Source organism: Styela clava, chromosome 8, assembly GCF_964204865.1.
Source record: "Styela clava chromosome 8, kaStyClav1.hap1.2, whole genome shotgun sequence".
Classification (NCBI taxonomy): domain Eukaryota; kingdom Metazoa; phylum Chordata; class Ascidiacea; order Stolidobranchia; family Styelidae; genus Styela; species Styela clava.
The window spans coordinates 17,913,166-17,941,163 of NC_135257.1; the positions used below are offsets into that span (position 1 = coordinate 17,913,166).

Genomic DNA, 27,998 nt, shown 5'->3' on the forward strand with positions numbered 1-27,998 from the left:
CTCTCTTCAATCCCTAGTTTAAACAAAGAAATGTAGGACCTCCAAAAGGCGCACAACCTGAACATAGTATTTGTGTACCGGTTAGTATTCAGGCTGTGCGACATCTTGGTGCCCATGCTGCTGTAGCACCGAAATGTAAATATCCAAAATAAGGGCAAATATTTTTAATTAGGTTCACGCCCCCTCAAAAAATGGTCGACGCCCACCGTTTGGAAACCACCGATCTAAAAGTTATAGTTAAATTTATGTATAGAATAGGATTTATATATTTGTCCCGGGGGAGAAGAAAGCCAATATGGTGAACAAGATCGGGATTCTAAACACTTCGGCGTAAGGTTCAGGCTTTGGAAGGGTGCACCCTGCTTATTATCTAGTCTAGCGTTGCCCTTTACGTTATGATGTCACCATTAATTTTGGCAACACCACTTTCGTTGTTTTATCTAATATCATAATTCTGTCAACCCTACAATTAAGGTTAGGGTTAATTTGTACGCCTACTATACCTTAAGTTGTGTAAATGGACGGAAGCCTATGGGCAGAGGGTATATTAACTTGACTGGCACAAACAGTCCCCGAATTCGTAATAGAAATAGGAAAAATTATAATAAACTTTGGCCTAACCTAGTACGGTACACGTACTACGGGAGTACCTAATTTGGGTGTAATTTTTGCCTGGATTGGAGGTAAATTTTGCAATCACAAGAGTGCTTGACCAAATGTATCCTTTAACCAAAAATGCTGACGCAGAATTGGAATTGCAACGGGACCATTTTACATGCCTAACAGTACAGCGTATCATGAAATGTGACTTTTTAAAAACCTAAACTCAACTAGATTCTGTTTTAAAAGTTCTGTATTGGCAATCGTGATCGGAACATATCCCGTCACTCTGGAACATTGGAGTCGGCCAGTCTCGTCGCAAACGACGGTCTTCATTCACCATGTGATCTAGCCGACCAACTTTCTTTCTCGATAAAAATGATTCCCAACTGGGAGCCCCCACCTAGGGTTGCCAACTATGAAAAGTTTCAATAAAGGACATAGATTACCGTCATCATTTATTTTGTAACTTGCAAGAAAGAACAATATAAAACAATGAAATAAAAATCATATACAGGCTAAAAAGATAAATTAAAAAAATCTTCATGTGTTTTTCATTTAATGTTTATGGAACATTTACCCAAACAAGCTCTAATTTTGCATAATTTTTTAATTCTTAAAGTTATATTTTTCTATAACATACTATGATTACACAAACATTTACAATAACAGCATTTTTGGATTGCGAACGTCATAGAGACCAATTATACGTGGAATTTTCAGTTATTGAACTAGAATTTACTCAAATCTTAGAGTGTTGCCATTTTCGGAAAATTACTATTTGAAATGTTAATAAAATTGTTAGTTCTTTGGCTATTTGAGCCGCACTAAATGGAAACTGAAAAAATTATTTAAAAGCTTACAACTACAGAAACGGAGGCGATTTTTAAGATCAAGACAATATCAAACACGGTGCTATAATAAACTATCGGGCAAAACGTCGTTGGAAAGAATAAAAGACAATAAGCATCTTTTTTAAATGCTAAAAAGGACAAGGACCGAAAAGTCTAATTAAAGGATTGTCCTTTGAAATAAAGGACGGCTGGCAACCCCACCCTAACAAAGACCACGAAGCAGTTGAATGGAAGGTCGCAAATAATTTTATATTTCTTTTTACAAAAAAAATTTTCATTCTTATTAGCTTTAAGGCAATTTGACCTTGTTGAGCTTGAATTGTTTGAACCTAATGTGATTCGGAATTTACCAATATAAATAACGCTATAAATACTACTGCAATGACTAACCGGGGTCGCCATCAGTTCTAAAAGCATTCGAAAGGGCACGAGACATAAAAAGTTGGGTCCACTGTTTTGGGGTATCGCATGTTATACATCTCTAGTTTAAATCGCGTGCCCGGTGTGTAATAAATTGGATAGGCAATCTTGCACTGGAATTCTAAGAATAGGAGGGCTTCACTTATCGGTGGCTGCTTTTCCACGGCCTTGGGTACTCCCGTAGTATGCGAACCAAGATGGCGGACACCGGAACGTGGCATATATGTGTACCAGGTCAGGGTTGGGCCCTAATTTCAGGTACCGATACTACGCGATTCACTTGGCTAGTCCCCGAACTCGTAATAGAAATAAAATAAGGAAAAATGAAGGGAAATTAGGACCTAACCCTAACCTAGTACACATACTACGTTGCGGTGTCCGCCATCTTGGTTTACATACTACGGGAGTACCCGACTTTGTTTGGAACCAGCAACTATCTTTAAAAACGCTACAGATTTGTGAAAGTCCACAACGTGAACGATCGTAAGATGATTCGCATTGAATTGATATAAAATTACAGTTGCTTCAGAAAATACGGCATGGACTTTTCGTAGTTAGGCGGCCCAAGTATCAGTCTGATCTTATTGTGGTGGATATTGCTGTTCTATTAACTTTTTATACCAAACGTATTCGGGGTATATTAACCCCTTGCATAGCGCATTGTTTTGTGCTTGTTCTTTCAACTTATATTGGGTAACGTTGACCCCGGTGGGCGTGAACATTTTGTAAGTCTTGTCCGCAATATCTTTACTATTCACGAGTTTATCTTCGACACAAAGCTCTTCAATTTCTCTCCGTAATTTTTTAAATTCTTTCAGGTCGTGTTCAAGTCTGTCTTTTCCGTAAGCTTCTACCCGACGCCAGAATGTTTCATTGAAATATCTATACATCGTGTAGTCAGCTTTGTTCCACTTTCTTATATGATCTATGACGTCAGAAGTCACGTGTTCCACGTCTGATTGATTTCTTGCGTTCATTGATAAATATACCATATTTTTTATGTCCCAATGGAGCAAGTCTTTCAGTAAAAGCAGAGAAATCTCGAAATATTCTGAAATCATAACAAGGTCGAATATTCCTTCAATTTTTGCGACTGATTTTTGGATATATTTTTCGTCATCAGATAAATTATCGAATCCCAGATCGAAGAACATTCCATTTTTAGCGACCCACCAAAATCTACCGTCGCCTTTCCCGTTGAAATATCTAAAATAAACAAATACATTGATGGATCTTTTCCAAGACTGCTTTAAGATTTAAGCATAAGGCGCGGTGGCCACGATTAATCAAGCAACCGGCATGAAAGTATCATTAAAGCGCGAAAAGCAAAATGTTTATAATTCAATTAATTAGGATTTTTCAGTTAGTTATTTTATTGTACAAGAACCTGATCCTGCAAAACGTATAGACGAGGTAACAACTCGAATGGGTAAATAGCACAAATGTTACTCCAATATATTAAATGAGTAATCCATTTAATAAAAACTTTCATTACGCGTTGTAATTCTCACGGCTGTATGGCTGATTATCCATGGGGTAAATCCCTAAGAATTTGTGAAGCAAATTCATCATGTAGAATGATTGTTCTGTTAGTTTCACAGATTGACAGCTTTTTCTCCAACAACACTTTGACAAAACGATTCACTGTTACACCTCGTGTCCAGTACCATCCAGTGTTGTTGTGTTTCGCATAGCTCTACTATGAGGAGCGATTGAGAAGTCAGACGCTTTATTTATTATAGCGCCACATTTTTTGAAATGCGCAAGCAAAAAACAGAAAAGACGAAGTTATCAAATACTTACTGTTTCGGGTCGGAAACAAAATCTTTCAATCCACTTTTGCCTTCAGCTCGATTAAATGGTTCAACGTCTTGTTTGAAATATTTGAAAACGGACTCAAATTGAGTTGCGGGATCACGCAAGATTGTAATATAAACGGTATCAGAAGGGAGAATCGATGAAACCTGAAAATTTTACCAAAGGGAATATAAAAAAATTTTGATTATTTGTTTTATCACAAAATTCAGTAGATAACGCCTACATTAAAACGTGTTATCGTTTGAGAGTAACAGCATTTAGATTGCATGGCTTTAACAGTGTAAAACATATTGGAGGTATGGAGTTTGAATCTTGTACTCGCCATCTCACCCAGGTGAAAATTAGCAAGTATAAGCCAAGCTGAGAATATTCCGACATGCTTGCGCCGGATAATGGCATGAAGTTATGAATTACATCTTGTAAGGTAAGAACTTACAAACTTTCTAAGGGTCAATGGTCTGGCGGTAAACCGTTATACTTAACTTTTCTGGAATCGCAGATCTCATTTCCTCCACCTTACCCAGCTTCAGATAAATTGGGGAGGCAATGCTTAATAGGAAAGATTCTGGCTAGTCCAAATAACAGTAGATTCTTACATATCGTCGGGTATCAGTGAATGGTTGTATGGTGCTTTGCTTAGGGTCCAGTGTTTTTACCAACCCGAGTCCGCGGTCTCAAATGAATAGGAAAGATTCTGGCTAGTCCAAATAATAGTAGATTCTTACATATCGTCGGATATCAGTGAATGGTTGTATGGTGCTTTGCTTAGGGTCCAGTGTTTTTACCAACCCGAGTCCGCAGTCTCAAGTCCGCGGAGCGTTTGAATGAGTCCGCAACGAGCCAGAAATTCGTGCGAGCCGCAAACGATTTTGCGGGACTTGACTATCAGCTAATTTACGTTGGAATTTACATAAAACATAAAAAGCAAGTTTATTCTCATAACATTAATCGAGTCAATAATTACTGGTTACTGAGTAGGGCTGGGCATATATTCGATTATTCAACTATTAGAATAGCAATTTAATATTCGAAAATTTGGTAACAGGCGACACGACAGGTCACTTGCACTTATGCGCGTCGCTTAATCAAACGATTGGATTTCACAACTCACTCACGAATTTTCGACGAAAACACACAAGAACCCGAATTTTCCAAATTGAAAAGCGGCAATACAAAACACTAAAAGTAAAACGGAAAACACCATGCGTTTCGTTTTATGTTGGTCCGCGACCGATTAAAAACGCTTTTTTAGACATTGCAAAACGCAAAATTTCGGGTGCTACCCTAGTATACGTATACCAGGGCATCCTCCCTTAGGATTGTTTGCTTTACTGCCTCAACATTGATACAGTACTGGTAAGTGTTGTACGAACAGCTCAGATTTGTCGAATTCACAAAAATAGGAATCAAAACAAAATATAATCTGGCCCTTTACCACGCATTTTTGTGTCCACGGATTGTCATGATATTTTCTGAGTAGTGTTGCTTTTATTTCGCCAACACAATCGCAGATTAAATGATCATAAATCAATTAATAATAAAGCAAGGCGATGAATATTCATTTTTCATTTATTAATATATTTTAAATATATTTTTATTAAGTACTGAATCGAGTTGTACTTTCTCGAAATTTATAACAGATAGTGAGATTTTTCTAACGACGATAACAAATTTGCAAGATCGCAAAAATATGTAACAAAACTAAATATATATAATCGGTCAATATAGTCTCACATTATTATGTTCACAGATTGCCGATTGGCATTTTAAAGAAGAAATGCTTTCACCGCGAGTTACCATGAACACAATTAAATTAATATAGAAAGACATTGGATTGAATGTTGTGCGACAGCAAGCCAATTATACATTAAAAAAGTTGGTTTTTTTAACGAACGCGTAATTGTGGCGAATTTCCGATTTTGAAATTCGTTACAATTCTGTTGTATTTGATTTTATTGCTTCTTCGCACAGGTTGCAATAAACGCACTTTGAGTCCGCAAAGGTTTACGCGGGTGAGAAAATAGTCCGCGACCAAAAAAGGTTGGGAAACGCTGGCTTAGACCCAGTGGTTCTCAAACGGTAAGGAGCGCCCCACAAGGGGAGCGTAGAAAATTTTTTGAGGGGCGTGAAGCTGAATAAAAATAAATATATTTGTTGGATTTGATCTTTACCGCCTTATTTTGGGTTATTACATTTCTTTATTTAGAATATTTACGTTCCATCCACGTATTTTCAACGTTTTTTTTCAATAAAACATACTTCCACCCTACTATCTGTTATTTGTAGCTTATTGTTAGTTATTTTTGAGGTGGGGCGCGAAACTTGGCAAATTCTAAAAAAGAGGGCGCGGCTTAAAAGGTTTGAGAATCGCTGTTAGAGCGAAGGGTGTGAGAAAGTGTTATAAAAGAAACTTACTTCTGTATAATTGAACACCATGTGATGCAACAACATGCTCACATTTTTTGAAATAGGCACCGGCATCATCATGGATTTTTGAAACGAGGTTCCAGTCATGTAACCAAATAAAATATCTCCTCGCGGCAACCCGACGAAACAGTTATTTTCTTCAGCGTATCTCACGAGTATATTTTGTAGTGTTGAACTTCCAGTCTTGTGCGTCTTCAGAAACATCACATTTTGCCTTGGAACTAGAGCCCTTGATTTTACGATCCTGTTTCAAAGAACAAAAATGAATTGTGTCGTGATAGGAAATTGTGACTCAGCAGCCAAAGTATTGCGAAAAAACTCAACGCTAGTTTATTTGTGGTTTCCTTATATTTCATTACATGTCACCTATCTTATTCGTGTAGCCATTTTTTCGCTGCGCTCTTCAAGCGCGTTGTATTACTTGTAATCTTTTCTTGTTTAGTTTTCTTAGGAGTCTAACGGTCTTTGCGTCAATATTATTTATCATAAAGTGTGTTGTAAACGGGGTGAAGATCTAAACATATCTCCTCACTGGCGTGGTGGCAGCAAGGAATACATGGGGAGGATCCATTGCCTTCAATATTCGGCTAATGCCCGAGGATATAAAAAAAAGTACTTCATCTGCCCCGAAACAGGCGGATATATCATAAAGAACGATAATTCCTATTAATTCTACTATAATGGCGTCAGCAAAGGCGTGAATAATTTTCAATGACAATACCGCCAGGTCTACTACGACTGACTGCCCGAATCTGTGTTTCCATATAAAAAGACCAAGCTATGTTTCAAATGTGTCTTCAAATTATACTTGAAAATATAACTTACGTAGAGCTTTGAATATTACGAATGACGGAAATATCCTGATTTCGTTCGTTCCATCGCAGGTTTACTTTATCCTGGTAGATAACTAACAGCATCAGACTTGATAAGAAGAAAACAGCGATCAAAATATTCTTTGCACTGGTTTTCATTTTCAAATGTTCCATCCTATATTTTATTCAATACACCTTACGTCTAATGCGGTAGAATTGTCGCAATCTAGTAGAATAAATGTTGCAGATAAATTCTATTAAATATTCATGATATATTCGACGGAATTGTATCGTTTTCAAATTGAATAAAAGGTTTGAACTGAGCTAAATGGCGTCAACAAATTCTATAAACTGTGCAGGTTTACAGATGAATCGCATTGTATTTTGAATTAAAAAATAAATAAGGACAGTCTTGCATTAACCAAAATAACAGAATTTCGATCACTGAAATGCTGAAGAGATACTAAAACTGTATAGAATTAGGGTATGACATGAGCAAACTACAGCTCGCAGGCCAAACCTGGCCCGTTGGGAACTCAATATGGCCCGCCTGATGCTGCCACAACCAAACTGAAACCACATTTTGATGTTATAGTTTTAATTTGTTCAATGAATTTGCTGAGATTGCGATTAACTTTAGTTTTGGCGCGAGGATTACTGTTTTCCACTTCTGCCTTTATAACACTGTAAATATTGCTCAAAAAAGTAACGTTTTACGTCACACTTACATGGTCCGCCAGTCCAGGTGGGCAAAATTTTTGGCCCCTGATCTAAAAACAGTGCCCACCTCTGATTAATGATTAGGGTGGTGCGTTACGCTGAGGTGAAATGACGATTTGGATGAGACTTGAAGCAGCTCATGCCAATACGGTCAGGAAAACAGCTGCTGACCGGTGAAGAATTCCCCACAACAGGCGCTTCTTGAAAAGAACTTTTGATATTGAAAATTTCTTTAGTTAAGATTACTAGAAAGGGTACACTGTGAATAAAGGAATAATAGGCAGAGTACGTCTTCTTATGGTAAGAACTAAAATAACTTGTCATATCCGAGTTATTTATTTCCAAACCTTTCTGTCTGATTTTATCTCTCAAATCTTCAAATTCTTGTTTTATTGACTAATTGAGTAAAGTTACACATCCCCTAACATTGTCGAGATACCATAGGAAGTTTGTTGTCAACTTCCGATATACAACAATGAACGTGTTGCAAAATTATGACTCAAACATTCAAAATGGTTACTGTTGAAATTTCCATTAAATATACCAAAATATAATCCAAAATCTGTAACTTTACAGTCAATTCAATTATACATATTTGAGTACAGAGGTTTTATTTAACTGTCGTATGAAATACCATCCACGAAAAGAAGCTATAGCATGGAAGTTCAACCTGTGGGCCATGGGCCGCTGCTGGGTTACAAAAACATTTTCAGGTGGTCCACAAACATATTCAAAATTGCTAGATTTATTGATAAATTTAGTTCATTTGTGTCACTGTAAGTAAATTTTGCAGTTGTAGTATAGCAATGAATGATGATACTTTATTTTGCTACCGTGTTGTTAATTTTATTCTAATTATTGAAGTGAAAGTTTTTTTTGCGGAAATTTTCTTGTTGTTTCTCCTTGGCATGACAATTGACCACCGAATTTTTATGCAACTACCAACTTTCATGACCTTTGACCGATGCTGCCAGCTACGTTTTTTTGTGCTGTTTGAGAGGACGCTCGTTGCGAAGAAGGGTGCGTCAGTTTTATACTACTAAGTAAGGTAAAAATTGTGTCTGGCAGCAGTCGTCACGGTCCGATACGTTCGTATGAAAGTTGGTAATGAAAATGGACCACGAATGATTGAGAACCATTGAGATATACAATTAGCAGCACCTGAATTTTTCCTTATCTCCATTTCTTTATTTTCGTTTTGGTAGACGAGTGGTAATCCTTTTCCAATTTTGGATTAGTAACGGAAATAGTATGTTAAAGAAATTCAAATTCTAGATCTGAATAATAAACAATATATTTTCTATTACCGGGTTAAACAGCTGACAGTGCAATAAACCATACATTATAAATTATTGATTCATCATTATTTTCTTGCATTTGTCATCCCAATGCTTGACAGACAGGCCAAAATTAACGCTTATGCTTACTGACGCGATTTATTTAATATTAGCAATTTCTTGCCTGTAGTACATCTGCTTTGCTCGACTAATACTTGTATTATATTATACTTGTATTGCTTTACACTTGTCCTACTCGTCAAAAATTTGTCCAGCTCGTACCACACCTGCCGCCCCATGCTTGCTCTTCCTGTCCCAAATTTGTTCTGTTTGACTCGCACTTGTACTGCTCGTCCTTCACTTATCCTGCTTGTATATTAAACTCGGCCTACTCGTCTCACATTTTTCCAGCTCGTACCACACCTGCCCTGCTTGCTCCATATTCCCTGCCTGTCCCAAACTTGTCCTGCCTGTTTCACCCTTGTATAAATAGTGATGAATTCCAGGATTCCACAGGATGGATTCCGCAAACCCATTCTTGAAATGCTGTGATAATCAGCGAAATTGTTCTCGTTCATTGGTTTACTTTAGACGTTATACGTGCACCACAGCTGACAACTAGTGTTATATTTAGCGATTCGAAAGATATGTATCAAATTTGTGTGAAGAGTATCTTGTTCAAGTCTACGTAGTGATACACATATATTTTCTCAAATGAGGGAACATGTTTTAGTAAGTTCGGTACAAAAGAGAACTCCTTAAAATTTTAAACCCCGCCGCTGGTCGTGAGCTATATTTCACATCATTATGATGAAATTTTGTATTTCTGCGTATATATAGAATTCATTTCTTATGCAGTAAATGTTGAGGCCGTTTATATTAATTGGAATAAAAAATATAGGTCGTACTGGAAATCGAGCAGAGTGTCAACGTGCACAAATAGTGTAATCCTTATAAGGGGTCTGCAAACATTTTTCTATCGTTTTTGTCTTATAATGTCATACCTACGGCTACTTAGAGCGGTGATTGGCACATCGAGAACTTCCAAATTGACAGCCCACAATTAATTTTTACACATATTTACATATAAATGTCCTATATTTTACACTTTTTTATAACCATGCCGTCGCGTCCGCTTTTTATTAACTCATTGTCGTCGTGCTATTCATTTAGGGTTATTATCGCGATCGTTTTCATTTGACGTACTCATACAATCAAGCCACTGCTGCGCAAGGGGATACGATAGTTTGAAAAGATCAATTTACTACACTCTTGGCGATGTGGTGGCAATGGGATTAGAAACTGAGATTACCGAGATCACACGTTGATGACGCAATAGTTAAGATTTACATATTTATCCCATGAGAGGAAAGCCGATAAAACAGCTCGATCATATGGGGAACCACGGCCCCTCGTCCTGTTATCAGTCCATGTTGAGTATGGGATTAGTTAGCGTTGTAATCTGCATGGACTTGATAGTGAAAGAAGCCCTAACCTACCAGCAGTTACGTGAACCACCCTACAGCGGTGGTGAGTCAGTCAGTCAGTCAGTCAGTAGTTTATTTTATCACAAACCGAATGTAAACATTGACGAACAAAATTAGGAAAAAATTGCATTTCAGTGTGAAAGGAGACGCGATAAATCAGAGATGGTTATCAAGCAGCGTCACCTTTGTTCAGTCCAGCAATACTCTCGCACATAATTGCTCCCGAGTGGGATTCGAACCTGCGAGCCTAAGCAGGGTAATCAGAGATGAGGTGGCGAGCGGAATGCTTAACCCGGCATTTCCCAACCTTATTTTCTCCCCAACGAAAACCTTCGCGGACTCATCGTGCGTTTATTGCGACCGTAATGTGTGTGAAAAAGTAATAAAACCAAACACAACAGAATTTTAACGAATTTCAAAATCAGAAATTTGCCCCAATTACGCGTTTGTTAAAAGAGCCGACTTTTTAATGTATAATTGGCCTTTTCTATCGCACAATATTCAATCCATGACAACGACGAGAATTTAAAATGTCTTTCTATTTTAATTCAATTGTGTTCATGCATGGTCACTCGCGGTTGCGTCGACTTATGACAAGATGAAAGCATTACTTCTTGAAAATGCCAAGGCAATCTACGAACATAATAATGTGATAATCTATTGCCCGATTATATTTAGTTTTGATACATATTTTTGAGATCTTGCAAATTTTTTATCGCCGTTAGAAAATTCCTACCATCTGCTTTAAATTTCCAGAAAGTAACACTTGATTTGGTACTTATTGAAAATATAATTAAAGTATATTAGTAAATAAAAAATTAAAAAATATTCATCGCCTTGCTATAATATTAATTTAATTGTGATCATTTTATATATGCGGTTGTGTTGACGAAATAAAAGCAATACTACTTGTGGTGTATTTATTACGGCATAAATCGCATGACTGCTCATGCGATTTACTTAACACGTTATGTCCTTGGCCGGAGTTCCCGGCCAGTCGTTGGTTTGAGTTGGTCAATAAAGGGTGTTGCTACAACGTCTATACTCGTGTATTTCTGACAAATAAAAGGGACTTAAGAACACAACAAACTGGCGACGAAGATGGGATACACACAGGTTGATGAATCGTAAATTTAGAGCGATTGCAAAGACGTTGGTGAGACACTGTTATTGTTTATATGCGGGACCGCGCAACAAATTCCCTGTAAATCAAAGAAATGGCTAAGAATATGATTCAATATGATGGGAGTGATTGGCCACTTTATTGTGAGCAATTAGAACAGTATTTTATTGCAAATGATATTGCCGATGAGAAAAAGGTACCAACGTTAATTGCAAACTTGCCTACTAAAACCTACCAAATACTACACAATCTTTTGGCACCCGACTTGCCTAGTTCCAAAACATATGATGTTATAAAGAAAACCTTGCAAGATCATTTAAAACCGAAACGTTCCGTTTTTGTGGAAAGGTTCGCATTACACAGAAGAGATCAGAAGTTTTCTGAAGGGGTTCGTGAATATGCAGCAGAGCTAAGAAAATTGTCTGAGGGGTGTAAATTCGGTCCATTGGGGGATGATTTCATACGCGATCGATTAATCTTTGGTATACTCGATGAGGCTACTAGAAAAAGGTTAATGGCAAAAGATGGGGAAAAATTAGATCTTCAAAGGGCATTTCAAATTGCAACGTCAATGGAATTGGTCAACAAGGATGTGGCCGAAATATCAAGTGGCAGTGTTATGCCAATGGTGAAGGAGCAATATTTTTCTAGAAAGCAACGGTTTAATACCTTAAAATGTAAGCACTGTGGTAAAACTGCACACGATTTCAAAAATTGTCGTTATAAAAACTTCCAGTGTTTTAACTGCGGCCGCCGAGGTCATATTCAACAGGTTTGCACACGACGTAAGCCAGTGCTGTCCAGAGAAAGGACGGGGAATGTCAGACGCGATAATGATAAAGCACGAAGTGCAAATGTTATGGAGAACGACAGCAGTGATAGTCCAAACTTGGAGAATTCGTCGGATTCGTCGTCTATAGAGGTTGGTAATTTACGTATAAATAGCGTACTTAGAAACAAAAATGGTGCAATTTGGCTTTTTCCGATTATCAGTGGGAAAACACTAAGAATGGAACTAGATACCGGATCGGCTGTGTCTATCATTTCTAAAAATGTTTACGATTCACATTTGTCTCATATTCGTTTGAATAATACAAAAATTTGCTTGAAGACTTATTCCGGGGAAAAGATATATCCATTGGGTGTCCTTAAAGTCGATATAGAAATTAATGGCCAAAGTTGTAAATCCAGATTGTACGTGGCAAGCACAAACGGTCCTAGTTTGTTTGGGCGTGATTGGTTACATCAAATTCAATTGGACTGGTGAACGATTTTCAATATACGTGAGGCAACAGAACCAGTCTGTTCCCCCGAAACCAAAACTCGATTGAAACATTTGGTAAAAAAGTACAGTGATGTATTTTCTGATGACGTAGGCTGTATAAAAGGGACAAAAGCTAAACTGGTTTTGAAAAAGGGCGCCATACCTAAATTCTTCCCTCCCAGGCCTGTACCTTTTGCACTTCGGCCTAAAATTGAGGCGGAATTGGAAAGACTTGAACGTGATGATATAATTACCGAAGTCACTTTTAGTGAGTGGGCTACTCCAATAGTTCCGGTTCTTAAGAAAGACGGTAAAATACGACTTTGCGCTGATTTTAAAGTGACTGTAAATCCTGTTCTTTGTGTAGATCAATATCCATTACCAACAATAGATGACCTTTTTACATCTCTTGCAGGAGGACAAAAGTTTAGCAAAATAGATTTGAAACAAGCATATTTACAAATAGAGGTTGAAGAGGAGTCGAAGGAATTGCTGACAATTAATACTCATAAGGGATTGTATAGGTTTAATAGGCTTCCATTTGGCATAGCATCCGCCCCGGCTATTTGGCAAAGAACAATTGAACAAATATTAAACGGGGTTCCAAGAAGCAAATGTATTCTTGATGACATGTTAACAACGGGTGATAATAACATTGAACATTTGGACAATATTGAAAAACTTCTTATGCGTTTGCAACAATATAATCTCAAAGTAAATAAAAGTAAAACTGAATTTTTTAAAAACAGCGTTGAATTCTGTGGATACAAAGTTGATTGTAACGGGCTTCACAAAACGGATGCTAAAATTAAAGCGATTCGTGACGCTCCGAGGCCGGAAAATGTCAGTCAAGTGAGATCGTTTATTGGCATGGTTAATTACTATCAAAGATTTATTCCGAATTTGTCATCTGTACTGTATCCTTTAAATTGTCTGCTCAGGGCTAATTGCAGATGGAAGTGGACTAAATACTGCGAAAAAGCGTTTCTCGAAGCCAAAAAGCTTATGACCTCGAGCACTGTATTAACTCATTATGATCCTTCATTAATTTTAAAACTGGCATGTGATGCTTCACAGTATGGTCTCGGGGCGGTAATGTCTCATGTAATGAAAGATGGTTCCGAACGTCCCATAGCTTTTGCTTCAAAATCGCTTACCGAGACACAAAGGAAATATTCACAAATAGAGAAAGAGGCCCTTGCAATTATTTGGGGAGTCAAAAAGTTCTATTGTTACGTATGTGGAAGGAAATTTACTCTAGTTACCGATCACCGTCCTCTAACGTCTATTTTCCATCCAAACAAAGGTATCCCTGTTACAACAGCTGCAAGGTTACAAAGATATGCTTTGTTTCTAGCAGGTTTGGACTATGAAATTGAATTTAAACCAACGGCAAAACACTGTAACGCAGATGGGTTATCTAGAATGCCGCTTCAAGCACAAGAGAACGAAACTGAAGACGATATTACCGATGCTACAGTAAACAGCTTTGCCATTTGTGACTCTCTGCCGATAACGTGCAAACAGGTTAGAAATCAAACTTGTTGTGACGCTGATTTAATGGAAGTATATGACTCTGTAATGAAAGGGTGGTCGTTGTCCCAGTCACAAAAACCCAGTATCAAGCCCTACTATTTTCATAAACGTGAAATAACGGCACATGATGGTTGTTTGATGTGGGGTTCAAGAGTAATCATACCAAATTCTCTGAGATCACATTTGTTAAAAGAATTGCATGATGGTCATGTTGGAATTGTGAAAATGAAATCTTTGGCTCAAAGTTATTTCTGGTGGCCAGGATTAGACAAAGACATAGAAAATATGATTAAAAATTGCAATGACTGCCAAATGCAGCAAAATGAACCTTCGAAAGCTCCTCTACACCACTGGGAGTGGCCCCAAGCACCATGGATCCGAGTCCATGTAGATTTTGCCGGGCCATTCAAGGGGGCGATGTTTTTAATAGTAGTAGATGCATATTCAAAATGGCCGGAAGTTATTAAAATGTCGTCAACTAACGCCAATAGTACTATCCGTGTCATAAGAAGTCTTTTTGCTAGATATGGTTTACCGGAATATCTTGTGAGTGACAATGGGCCTCAATTTTCTTCACATGAATTTGCGAACTTTTTGAAAGCAAATGGCATCAAGCATAAGAAATCTGCACCTTATCATCCAGCATCTAACGGCGCTGCCGAACGATTTGTACAAACGTTCAAGCGCGCTATGCGCTCAGTTAATGATGCCAACAAATTCGACTTACATTTGGATGATTTTTTACTGGGGTATCGAAATACTCCTCATTGCACAACAGGTGAGGCACCTTCTGTATTATTCTGTAAACGACGTCTTCGTACTATTTTGGACTTGATCAAACCTAACATTCGTAATCGTGTTGAGGAAAAACAATATACAGTGCGGACGAAAAGTAACAAAACTCTGCGATCATTTAGCGTTGGTGAAACAGTCCTCGTTAGAGATTACCGTGGGAATTCGAAATGGAAACGTGGTGAAATAACAAAAATAATAGGTCCACTGACTTATATGGTCAGTGTTGCTCCTAATGTTAGTTGGAAGGGGCATATAGACCAGATTATTAAATCTGACTTGAAGATCGAGCAAGAACATAGATATGAAGAGCAACTGCTTGAATCTGAAGATGATCATTTTGAACATGACGAGCCTGCAAGTAAGGAGCTAGATGCAACAGACAGTGCAGTATCCAAAAGTCCAGTGCCGTCTCCAAACATAGAGTTATCACCACCGAACTCTCCCATCGACCAGACACCGGAAACAGACGAATCGCAGAATCCGACACCAACTCCAAAGTCGACAACTGACATGGAACGACGTTATCCACTTCGGCAGAGAAGGAGACCAGATAGATTTCAATTTTAAATTGTTTTAATGTAAAACTCTGGTTACTACGTCATTTCATATCATTGTCAGCTTTAAATCATGTTACTAACAATTCTTAGTTTTAGGAGGGAGGTGATGTGGTGTATTTATTACGTCATAAATAGCATGACTGCTCATGCGATTTACTTAACACGTTATGTCCTTGGCCGGAGTTCCCGGCCAGTCGTTGGTTTGAGTTGGTCAATAAAGGGTGTTGCTACAACGTCTATACTCGTGTATTTCTGACAAATAAAAGGGACTTAAGAACACAACACTACTCAGAAAATATAATGGCAACCTGTGGACACAGAAATTCGTGGTAAAATGCCCGAATATATTTTGTTCTACGATAGGATTGGATTTACATATTTATCCCGGGGAGAGGAAGGCCGATAAGTGGGCTTAACCATATGGCGAACCACGGCCTCTCGTCCGGTTACCATTCCATGTCGGGTATGGGATTAGTTAGTCATTTGTTTTTACGTATGAGCTACATCGCCGCGTTTTGATTCGTATTTTTGTGAATTCGACAAATCTGAGCTGTTCGTACAACACTTACTGCGCTCCAGTACTGTACCATTGTGGAGGCAGAAAAGCAAGGAATCCTAAGGGAAAATGCCCAGATACCTATACTACAGTAGCACCTGAAATTTTGCGATTTGCAATGTCTAAAAAGCGTTTTTAATCGGTCGCGGACCATCATAAACAAAACTTATGATGTTTTCCGTTTTATATTTGGTATTTTCTATAGACGCTTTTCAATTTAGAAAATTTAGGTTGCCACCATTGACACCTACCAGGAAAAAAAAAATATATTCCTCGTTATTCGAACTCGCTGGAGACACCACTATGTTACCGTGCTTTTCACTGGATATTTTTTCTCCGAAATTGCAGTAAACAAGCTTATTACTTATCGATCTTTAGATCGGTAAGTATGTTGATAGGTATTTGTCTGTTTGTCTGCCTGTCTGTTACATGCACGCGATATCTCACGAAGGCAAGGCTGAATCTGCTCCAAAATTTGCATGTGCTGCATTCATCATATCTCGGACCAGAAGCTTATTGATTTTGGATGAATTATGTCGTATAATAATTAGCGAGGTATTAATTAAGTAGTGATGGGACACGCGGTGTCACTATAGAGTCACAAATCGAAACCGCAGTTTCGATCGATAATACTTCGGCGTCCGAACGATATTCTAGTTTGAATTATTGGAGTGTTCAACCTTAATATTATAAATTGACTGTTTTTGTCCAACTAACGGCCAAATAACGGTTATTTTGTCTTAAAAGAAGTTTTTCAGTTTAGTTACATTAATCAAAAATTAGTCATGCCAAAGCATTTAAACCAGTCCGTATATAAGCGCCAACTAGCGCAAATACTCTGAGAAAATATTCAAAAAACCTGCAATGGCAAAGTATAAGAAGAGAATACAGAAAACATATATTACTAATGCTTTCTAATTTTTGGAAAAAGCTCAGTGTACGTACGACTCTGTCAAACTGCTGGTATGAATTTCTATGTCATTGACAATCGTATCTGTTAGGTTTTCAAGATTCCTCAATTGCTATTGTATAAATTGAAAACCTCCAAATGATTTCGTAATTTATGACAAGTAGAAATACCTTAGCGATTCCAGAGTAGTGAAATTATAGCCTTAATTGTATATTCCGGCTAACTTGTTTGTTGGTTGGAGGATAACGGTTCCTCTGTCGTCAGACGACGAATACCAGCTCTGGCGCCTTCACCAATTCCCCAGCCTGTCAGACAACTTAACGATGCAAAGTCTTTATTGCCGAAATAATATGATCCGAATGGAATAAAATATCAGTAATATTGCGTAGGTTATATACTAATTATCAACAAATGAAAACGTACTAATCAAGTATGGAACATAGATAAATCATATTAGAATGAATATTATTAATATTAAAAACAACAGTCAAAGCCTAACAAAATAACAAGATTATCCCTATAAAGTAACGAATACAAAAAAAAAATAAATAAATAAATATACTAATATAGAGATTTATTGTAGTTCATAGAACGCAGCTTTTATTTTGTCACGCTCATTGCGTTTAAAGGTTTTATTCTCCTTGGAAAAATAATAAATGTTTTATATTACTTTATATTATTTATTTAAGGTTCCACCCTTCTTAAAAAAATATAGAATGTTTTCACACTATATTGTGTCTACAATATTCATTCTTTATCATCATAATATGGAGTGTTTGTACGTCGAATTGTGTCAATATTCTTGTCAGGTTCATTGTCATTTGACAAGATATTGAATTTTTGATATAGCTTACTGGTATGTCTCTATAAGTTTCATTCCCACTGAGCACAATATATATACTTACTTGTGAGATTTTAATAAATATGTTTTATAAGACGGCTTTTTTGCGCGGAACATGGCCACTTTTTAACTAAAAAAAACGCAATCTCTCAATCCTACGTAAATTATCGACTAAGTATAGCAGAAAGCGTAATATTTGTGCAGTTTAGATTTTGAAGGATCAAATGTTTTCAATTTTCAAAGTATATTAAAGTATCTTCAAAAACAAATTAGTAACAATTTATTTATTCTTCAATTTCTCTTGTAGAGCCTTGTTTACATTGCAGGTGTGAAAAACAGCCTGTCATTGAATCGACACGAGCCTGAGATTGGTTCTAACATTGTGGTTTTACAACAGCGACGATAATAAGTTTAACCTTTAAATAATAAAAAAACTGATGAAAACTGCATCTGACAACAAATGAACACAAAATTATAGCCGAATCTAGAATATATTTCCGTGATATAATCACACTATCAAAGTTTGAGCACTATTGGAATAAGATTATTTTAACTCGTCGTTATTTTTATTTATTCAGCGATCTTTTGTTCAAAGCTCCCGCTACTAATGTAAAAATACTTTAAACACTTGAAAAAAAATAAAAATAAATTAGTAGTTATTTAGTTTTGAATTTTCAGCGAAATCTGCATTCCTAATCCAAATCCTATCTTGATAATTACTAATTTTCTTATTTTGAACGAAGTAGTTTGTTTTGATGGGGCTTTGTACAAAAGGTCCCAATTCAATTATAAAATACGGAAATTGAGCTGTAAATGAGAGCTTAATCGATTTTGTCGTAATAATGACATTAAATGAGCTGAATTTTGAAAAAGAAATTTTGGAAATGCCCAGTTGCACATCAAAGCAGAATAACAAGCGTTACTTTCGTTGCAAGAAGTTATTGAATTAAGAAACAAGTTTTCCTAAAATTAACAATTTATTTAAAATTTAATGAACATTAAATATCACTAATCTGAGAACAAATGTACACTAAATCGAAACGTTATATTGTTAACAAATTAAAAGCAAATTTTAAATGAGAATCCTGGATTTATATTGTCAACAATAAAAAGATAGAATTTTAGGGAAACATGCTTCTGACTTTGAGTTTAGTGAAAGCCCAGTTCATCTACAAACACTTTCCATTTCATCCGAAAAGCGCCCTTAATATAAGGCATTTCCTTTTTAATAGAGGCTTTTATTGAAGACGCTGAATATGCCTTTGAATCAAATTGATTAAGCATGTAATAAGCAATAATCTTTCGACGGTGATAACCAGAGTGGATGATGATGTCTCGAATAATTTCGTCCTCGACTATAATTCTATCCAATGGACCTAATGAATCAATCTGACTGTCAATATGCAACTTGGCAGTTTTTGGAGCATTTAGTTCAATTTTTTTTATGGCTGGAGATATAGTGCCTGACACGAATGAAGCGACATCTGAAAAGAATATAATCGGATTTGTAAAAAAGTAATATGAAAAAATTAAGCTATATTTATAATAGGTATCAACTGGGTATCAAGCTTAACGTATCGAATAAACTAAAATATATAAGAAATAGGATATCATGTGACAAAAATGTAAGCACGTGCACGTTGTTTATAGAGATAGTGTCCAATTGTCGGCTTTCTATCCTGTGGGTATTTTATCAAAGTTATTTGTAATAGTTGAAGACTTTTTCTGTAATATCTTCTTACATATTATATATAAATTTGCTTTAACTTTTACTAATGCTAAATTTCGTTAAATTGCGCTTGCTTCACCGAAACATGCATGATCTGATTCTAACAGACTTTGCTAAGTGAAATTAATACACTTAAGAATAATATATGTGAGAATTATTAGCCAGTAAGCATTAAATAAGAATAAATATTTTTTTGATATTTTCTATGTCAATGCATAATAGAACTTGAATTTCGTCCTTGAAAGTAGTTTGAAAATTTAACTAAATCATCATCTTACCAAAAGCCGACACCGAAACAAGAAGAATCATTGATACCACGGCACATGCGTAAAGAAATTGCTTTGCCATTTTTGTCCAAATTACCAAGATATCTTGTCCAGCAAGACGATCGATTTTACTACAAAGATTGTTCGACAGTAAAGCGAAGAAAAGTAAAATAGGTTCTGTATTTATTCTCTAAAATAGAACGAAATAAAATGTCAGCATTTTTTCTATTTTAAATCTTCTAACAAACCAAGCTACTTGTCTTTGTCCCAAAATCAAATCTCTTCGACAGTCGAAACACAAAACAACATACACACATGTCTTCATTTCAAGTTCTTCAAGTGCGTTCAAGTACCACGTTCATAGAAGTGCTTTCAACCATAAACAACAAGATCTTGTCACACTCTTTATTCAGTCAAAATATACATTGTGAATTGCGATATGCGAATACAGAGTACTGTTCGAGTAATATTTAACTTTGAAAGGTTTTCTTAACGAGAATGCCGCATGAGCACCATTGTATTTCAGCACTTGACAACTGTGGAACAAACACTCAAATTTATTTCCCTTCACCGCAGACTGATAAGTACGACTTAATTCAAAATCCTATTATAATTTAACAATAGACTTGTTTAATGTGAAAGAAAAATATTTGTCATGTTTTTTCAGTGATCATGCTTTGAATAAAAAATGTTGAAGTGCTTATCATAGATACAGAAATTAAAAATTTTGACCCGGCGTGAACTCTAAACGAACCGATGAGATTGGTAAGGTGGTATACAGAAAAAACCAATCACACACATATATATATATATATATATGTAAATCCATTTATGTACATTTAAAGCCAATCAAATATACATATCCAGCTAATGCCATATACATATACCGTTAATGTCATATGCGTATATAGCTAAATTATATTTGAAAAGAGCCAACTAAGGACGCATAAAGGCCGATATCATATGCATATATGGCCAATTTATGTACATATAGGACATAGAGGCGCCAAATATGCACATACAGCCAACACAAATAGAGCCAACCAAATACGTATATACAGCAAATGCCATAGGCACATGCACCCAGCTCGTGCGTGTACCTATAGAGCCAATCTAATATGCATACATACCCAATGTCATTTTATATACCTATCTTTATAGTATATACAGTCTTAACAGAAAAAGAGGATATTTGCCATTTCCACCCCCTCCATTGGGGTGTAGTAATAAATTTTCCGCCTTATTTCGTTGCATAATTTTATATACACCGTGCTAATGCACTCACATGGTGTGTTACCGAACATTTTCTCTACTAAACTTGGTGGAAATGCATGAACGCGTCATGTCACATGATATCGATGTGAACGCTACTGGCTGAAATCGTTTCAAATATTTTTATGCGCGGTGACTTGACTTATCACTCTGCCGAGGCTTCGATGAAACTCTGTGCATAACAGATTGTCTGCGGTAAACAACTCCAATTTTCAATAGATAGAATAAGTGGGTGGGCACAGTTTGTGTTGAACTTGTCTCAAGCTACAATATGTGGAAAACTTCCATTCTGTGGAGAGGTCTGGAGGTTTAAGCTTGCTGGTACAGGTAAGATTTCGAATTATTAAGTTGATGCTGATAAACAAACGCGAAATTATAGTACCGGTACGGTACCTTAATCTAGCCATAATTAAACAATCGATCAGTCAATCCACTACTAGACTACTATTAGCCTACAGTGTTCATGTGGATTTAGATTGCGTTCAGCTAACGGTGCCAGTCTGCCAGTCAAGCAAACCAAAGCTTTGTTTGCTAATGTCAAGTGACCGGTACTAGATAGGCCTAAGACTGGGCTACCGGTATAGCCTATAATGGTAAATACAGAAATTTAACGTTATCAGTAACTTATATCGTGAGTCATAAATTCTGAACTTCGTACCAGTAACGTGAGCTACGGTATTCTATCTCAACTAGCCTAGATAGTCTACTTTTGATTTGCCAAACTTCAGATCTTGTCAAGCTTTGTTTGCTAACGTTAAGTGACCGGTACCGGTACTAGGACTAGATAAGATGGGTGTCCTGAAGTACGGTACGCGCCGCAGGTACTTATAGTTGGCCTGTCTCGACAATTTTTGCATAGGCCTATCTAATTCCTAACCTCCACACTGCCACATGACTACGTCATCCGGAAATTACATCACTGCATCACCATCGCGTAATAGAGCTTTCTAAAGTATAGTTACGATCGTCCGAAATGACATCTGTACAGCGATCTCTCTTTTATCGCTGTATCGATATCGTTTCGACAAGAAATAGGCTAGCTTGCTCAACTTCGGATGATTGTCTGTGCAACCATCCGTATACTTTTGAGGGCCGTATTACGTCATTGCGACTTCGCAGTGATGTAAGTTTTGGATGACGTAGTCATGTCTGCATGTGGGGCACAGTGGGGGTTAGAAATTACATATGTAAATATTGTTGAGCCAGGCCAACTAGAAGTACTTGCGGCGCATACCGGTACTTCAGGAGACCCGATAAGACTATATAAATACAGAAATATAACGTTATCAGTAACTTATATTGCGAGTCCAACTTCTGAACTTTGTACCAGTAACGGGAGCTATCTCAACTAATTTTGATTTGCCAAACTTGCCAAAAGGATTCTGTACAGTCTATTGCTGTATTGGGCTTATTTATAGGGATGGGCAATGTAGAATAATTTACTATTCTAGAATATTCTAGAATAGTTGAATCGAATCCAGAATACCGAATCCTATTCTATTTTTTATTTCCTAATTACAAATGTATTACTTACTATAAATGTATTATCTATTTGAAAATGTCATGAACATTGGATTTCATTTGATACTAAACAGGCAGTTCCCAGGACAATAAAATTTAGGAATATTACAATATTTTTTGCCTTCAATTATTCCAAATGTATGTAATCCCTAAATACTAATAAATACTGATATGCTAAATTAAGATACGCTTTACACACTTTAATAGTAAGCGGTTAAATACAAAATAGACATGAAACGGCGTTAAATCATTATTAATGTAAGTCTGCCGAGTATACTAAAACATACCCGCTGAGAATTAATTAGATGCTGAACCAGCGTGTGGCCACTGCAACCTATGCGCCGTTGTAAAATATAAAATTTAACCACTATCAATTAAAATCAACCCTTTATTCTGTGAGAGCAAGACACGTAAAACCAAGTTGTTCCCGTAAACGCGATTTCGTACTTAGTTATTAGGTAATAACATCTGAAGACGAACTCATTTTCTATGATTATCGTTACATATCATTATCTACCCAGACTTGGCCCTACTCAAATTCAATACGGGACTATCTTCGCCAGATGCGGCAACTTTTTTCAAAATTCATCGGCGACTAAAATACTACAGACTCGTCTATCTTGAACGATAGAAATGTTATCATTAATCATTATCTACCCAGACTTAGCCCTACTCAAATTCGATACGTCACTATATTAGCCAGATGCGGCAACTTTTTTCAAAAATTTATCGGCGACTAAAATACTACAGACACTCGATCAAACGTGCGTCTATCTTGAACGATAGAAATGTTATCATTAATCATTATCTACCCAGACTTAGCCCTACTCAAATTCAATACGTCACTATCTTCGCCAGATGTGGCAACTTTTTTCAAAATTTATCGGCGACTAAAATACTACAGACACTCGATCAAATGTGCGTATATCTTGAACGATAGAAACGGACCGAAAAATATGTAATCTTTTGAGAGTGAAATTTAAATGTGACAGTTGTTCGCGTTTTGCGATATAACTTTGTATTTCGGAAAATGGTATAATGAAATCGTAAATAATATTTGATCTAAATTAATGGCGAGTAATGTTATATCATTTAACGCCTGGCTTTTGGTTTACGTGCATCATTTTTTTGGGAAAACTCGTAGGTCGCGAAAAATCATTTAATTTAAAATGAGGCAAGGCACGTCTGTAAACAATTAAAGATTGTTGCATTCAGATTATCGGAATATCACCAGTAAGTCGGCACAAATAACGCTAGCTAGATAGCAAAGAAGGAAAACACAAAAATGGTGCAATAACGAGTCCTCGCCGTGAGGTTATATTACTGACTTCTTGTCCTGAATATGCCGATTGAAATTTTTACAGTGTTTGATGTTTACCGATTTACGGGTTCTTTGCGAGCAGACGCAAGTTTAATTAAACGAGAGAGATTTCCACGCGAGAAAAACGCTCGTCTATAATTGATAAATTAGAAACCCGAAATACAAAAATTGACGCTTGGCGCCGGAGAGGCGGAAACCGAATCCTGTTATCGGATCCCGTTGGATTCGAATACTTTGGGATTCGAATCCTCCGGATTCGGTATTCTATATTGCCCATCCCTACTTATTTACCTGTTTATAACATGTTTGGTGAGTCGAGCGGGAACAATTTATTTTTCTTTCGTGCTTAACTTGGAATTACACAATTTTAACAGCTATCATACATTTTGTTAGTACCCTACTGAGCACATACAGACATAACTTTCTATTCAGGGTGTTGATTTTCTTGAAAATGAAGATGATCACAGTATTGGGACTTACAAGTAGATAATAGCAGAGGAACTAAATGAGAGAAAAATAGCAGATGAGCAGTGCTGCAGTGAACAACTCATAGGTGAGTCTTGTTATTTTATGCAATAAATATATCGCCGGATGAGAACAGAACAGGCCTAAGTCACAATTTCGAGTTTTGAGAAAAATGCAAAAAAACAATTTGTAATTTTTTTATTTTTGAATTCCTAAATATTCACACTTAATAAATACCTGAGCTCTGGTTATTTTAGTGTGGATGAGAATATCTTTGTAATCGATATATTTTGGCACTTCAGCTTCAATTTCTTCCAGCTTTTTTACCCCCATAAAGGATTTTGGCCCATTCTGTTCTCAACAACTTCTGAATTTTTTGTATGGGATGCAAAGTAAAACAGGGTGACTAAGGCCTAAGTTGCACTGAATAATTTTTTAGGGATGTAAGTTTCGGACATTTCATTTCTGATGTTCATGCTCATCATACTGAAACTTAGGACTCTTTTTTTTTCAATATTTTGGGGTTCTAAGCATTGGGGTTTTGAGCCATGCTCTACATTCTACAAGGTGGTGGTCTTAAAATCCTGAATTTCTCAATAATAAAAATTTAAGCTGGACTTAGGCCCATTCTGTTCTTAACTTCTACAAAATATTATAGTCCTAGGTCTAGCTGAAATTTTTATTATTTAGAAATTCAGGATTTCAAGACCATCCACCTTGTACAGCAGGGGTCACCAAACTTTTTTGACCGCGGGCCGGGTATGACTCAAACTGGGTTGAAACGGGCCGGATGAATATTTTTGTCAATGCAATAAAATAAATTCACAAAAGTTGGGAAATTCATCTAATTTATTTAACAATATATATTCTACATTTCTGAAGCACGCGCCACGAGTGTACAAGTGCATCTTTCGCAGAAAACGTTGCGTACCGGTAGAGAATTTGAGCCTATTTTTTCACAGCTATTTCTAGACTAATGTTTTATTACTACTATTAAAACTACAACTCCTAAGGATTCAAATGATAGTTGACTTATTTGATTCATACTTAAATTTCCGAAACACAATCAAAAACTAACGAATAGCATTCAAAGTCGAAAAAACGAAGTATTGTTTACAACCACGACTGGAAATCTGTCAGGATGACAAAAGTTATCTGAGTTTAGATGCGAAGAGGCTTTTTATTACGTCACGTTTTTTTTGCATCTTGCTGGTTGGTCAATGCTACGAAATAAACAAGGAAGACGATGATCGGGGAAATCTTCCTTGGAAAAAAATTTAGCCATTTTTGCGTGTTATTGCGGGCCGGATAAAATGACGCCGCGGGCCGGATCCGGCCCGCGGGCCGTAGTTTGGTGACCCCTGTTGTACAGCATGGCTCAAAACCCCAAAATATTGAAAAAAGGTGAATTTTCCAAAAATGTGACTTAGGCCCCTAATGTTCTCATCCGGCGATATGCAAGTCTAATAATGGTACATGTTTTTAAATCTAGTGCGTTGTATTTGGGTGTAAAATACAGTGTTGAGAATGAATGAAATAATGTCACCATCACCATTACAATTTTTTGATTCTATATAGCCTATATGTAGATGTATGATGATATCACTCTATGCTTTAAAATCATGAAGAGTTAGAATCAATACTTATTACTTATGTCTAGCCCTAGTGCAGTGGTTCTTAAACTGGGTTCGATCGAACCCATGGGGTTCGGTGGAGCTGTTCCAGGGGTTCGACGAAGGTGCTCTGAAACAGTTGCATATAATGAGACTTTTTTATCACCCTGCATACTAATTATGCAAAAATAACTATAGTTCATGATGACTAATTACTAATGACTTGAACAATTGAATGGAACAATTAATTGGTGTTACCCTTATTCATATTCTACCGTACTAATAAAATTTAACTCAATTTTACGGATAAATCGAAGATAGGCAGTAATTGTACGTGAATGAATGCAAAATCATAGCGTGTTTGAATTTCACTAGGTGATAAATTTGCGACAAGGAATAGTTTATCGCAGAGCTTTACCCGAAATTATTATGATCCATTCAGGACAACCTCGATATGGCGCCGAATTAATCCTATCTCTATTTCTGTAAAATAAAACAATTGGCAAACGATTTTATTCGCATTTCAGCGCAGTTTAAAGTTTGAGAACAAATTGCTTGAACTACCAACGTTTATGTGGTAAATTATCATCTTTCGGATTTTCAAAGTTATTTTTTATCAGTTTTCGCCTGTTCACCCGCATAACTTATACAACAAAAACCATCTGCTCATTCTGCCGCCAACGTCATTGTGACAAAACAATGGTTATTCCCACATGGTTATTGATATCTAAGGTTTCATCACAATGTTCATATTCTATAACCTTGCAAGAATTAGCTTCCGCTTTATGACGTTACGGTTTGGCTTCTAATTTCAATCGTTCAGTACAATGGGGTTCGGCGGGAGCTTGCAGAATAGCGCAGGGGTTCGGCAGGCTCACAAAGATTAAGAACCACTGCCCTAGTGGATTGGGATATAACTTAGTTTAGTAAAATTCGTCTATTTCAATATGACCTTGGTAAGAAGACAAACTGAAAAAATAGCTAGTCTGTGTTGTTCAGCACTTTTATAGATTACTATCAAAAATTACTTGTCCAGTACAAGGACTCCAATTCAGTTGGAAACATTTTTTATTGAATATGTTCGAAGTTAACATGCGACCGTTTTTCTACTGCAAAAGACATACTCATCTAATCTTTTTTTTGTATTTTTAGATTGTAAGTCTATTCCAATGAGGAACTCTGGATCATCACTAGATCACTGTTCGAATGGAAGCTTCAATTACACAAAAGAAATGGCAGTGACGGACTCTTTGTTACAGGATTTTGAATCTACAAATACCATTAGGTAGCAGAAATGCTTGACATTCATCACAGCATGCCTACTGCTCCTGCCAAATGAAGAATTCCCATTCAAAAAAAAAAAAAAAGGGCGTAACTTGACTTTCTCATTACGACTGTATTTATTTGCGACCTTTAGTAGTCAATTTCGCCGAATATTTACTGTTTTAATAAATTGTTTAAATCTTGAAAACCTGTCGTGGTTTTATGCTTCCTTTGGGTGGTTATAGTACGTTTCCAGGCTTGCAATAAGGTTGATCTTCCTATCGATTTGGGTGGGGTTGTTAGGGTGGAGTGTTAAACACCTACCCAAAGGTTGGAAGAAGTAGAAAACCTTGTGAACCAAATCTTTCGGTGGGAATCACCACTTTTTTCATTTAGAGTGTCACTAAAGTGGCGTACTTCAGGACACCCATCTTATCTAGGCCTAGTACTGGTCACTTAACGTTAGCAAACAAAGCTTGACAAAATCTGAAGTTTGGCAAATCAAAAGTATCTAGGCTAGTTGAGATAGAATACCGTAGCTCACGTTACTT

At 36.6% G+C, this 27,998-nt stretch overlaps 2 protein-coding genes and 1 long non-coding RNA gene across 4 annotated transcripts; 1 reads left to right on the forward strand and 2 right to left on the reverse strand.

Annotated features, from left to right (window-relative positions):
• Window positions 1-1,041: 1,041 nt before the first annotated feature.
• On the reverse strand, window positions 1,042-17,481 carry LOC120345646 (galactosylceramide sulfotransferase-like). Of its 2 annotated transcripts, none has more exons than XM_078115543.1 (5): window positions 17,327-17,481; window positions 6,945-7,157; window positions 6,108-6,363; window positions 3,678-3,838; window positions 1,042-3,080 (listed from the first exon to the last, which is right to left on the reverse strand). In XM_078115543.1, exons 2-5 carry the CDS (start codon window positions 7,103-7,105, stop codon window positions 2,456-2,458), a joined length of 1,203 nt encoding a protein of 400 aa, XP_077971669.1. In that variant the 5' UTR covers window positions 7,106-7,157; window positions 17,327-17,481; the 3' UTR covers window positions 1,042-2,455. The 2 variants fall into 2 exon arrangements, with proteins under 2 accessions (XP_077971669.1, XP_077971670.1); XM_078115544.1 differs by lacking the exon at window positions 17,327-17,481 and adding an exon at window positions 7,660-8,403.
• A 264-nt stretch (window positions 17,482-17,745) lies between these two features.
• On the reverse strand, window positions 17,746-20,204 carry LOC144425825 (uncharacterized). The gene is made up of 2 exons (XM_078115545.1): window positions 20,005-20,204; window positions 17,746-19,481 (listed from the first exon to the last, which is right to left on the reverse strand). The coding sequence occupies exons 1-2, from the start codon at window positions 20,072-20,074 to the stop codon at window positions 19,147-19,149; spliced, it is 405 nt and encodes a 134-aa protein (XP_077971671.1). The 5' UTR covers window positions 20,075-20,204; the 3' UTR covers window positions 17,746-19,146.
• Window positions 20,205-21,192: 988 nt separating this feature from the next.
• Window positions 21,193-27,645, forward strand: LOC120333989 (uncharacterized). The gene is made up of 3 exons (XR_013477643.1): window positions 21,193-21,591; window positions 24,539-24,659; window positions 27,337-27,645. It is a non-coding gene; the product is annotated as an uncharacterized LOC120333989 (long non-coding RNA).
• Window positions 27,646-27,998: the final 353 nt, after the last annotated feature.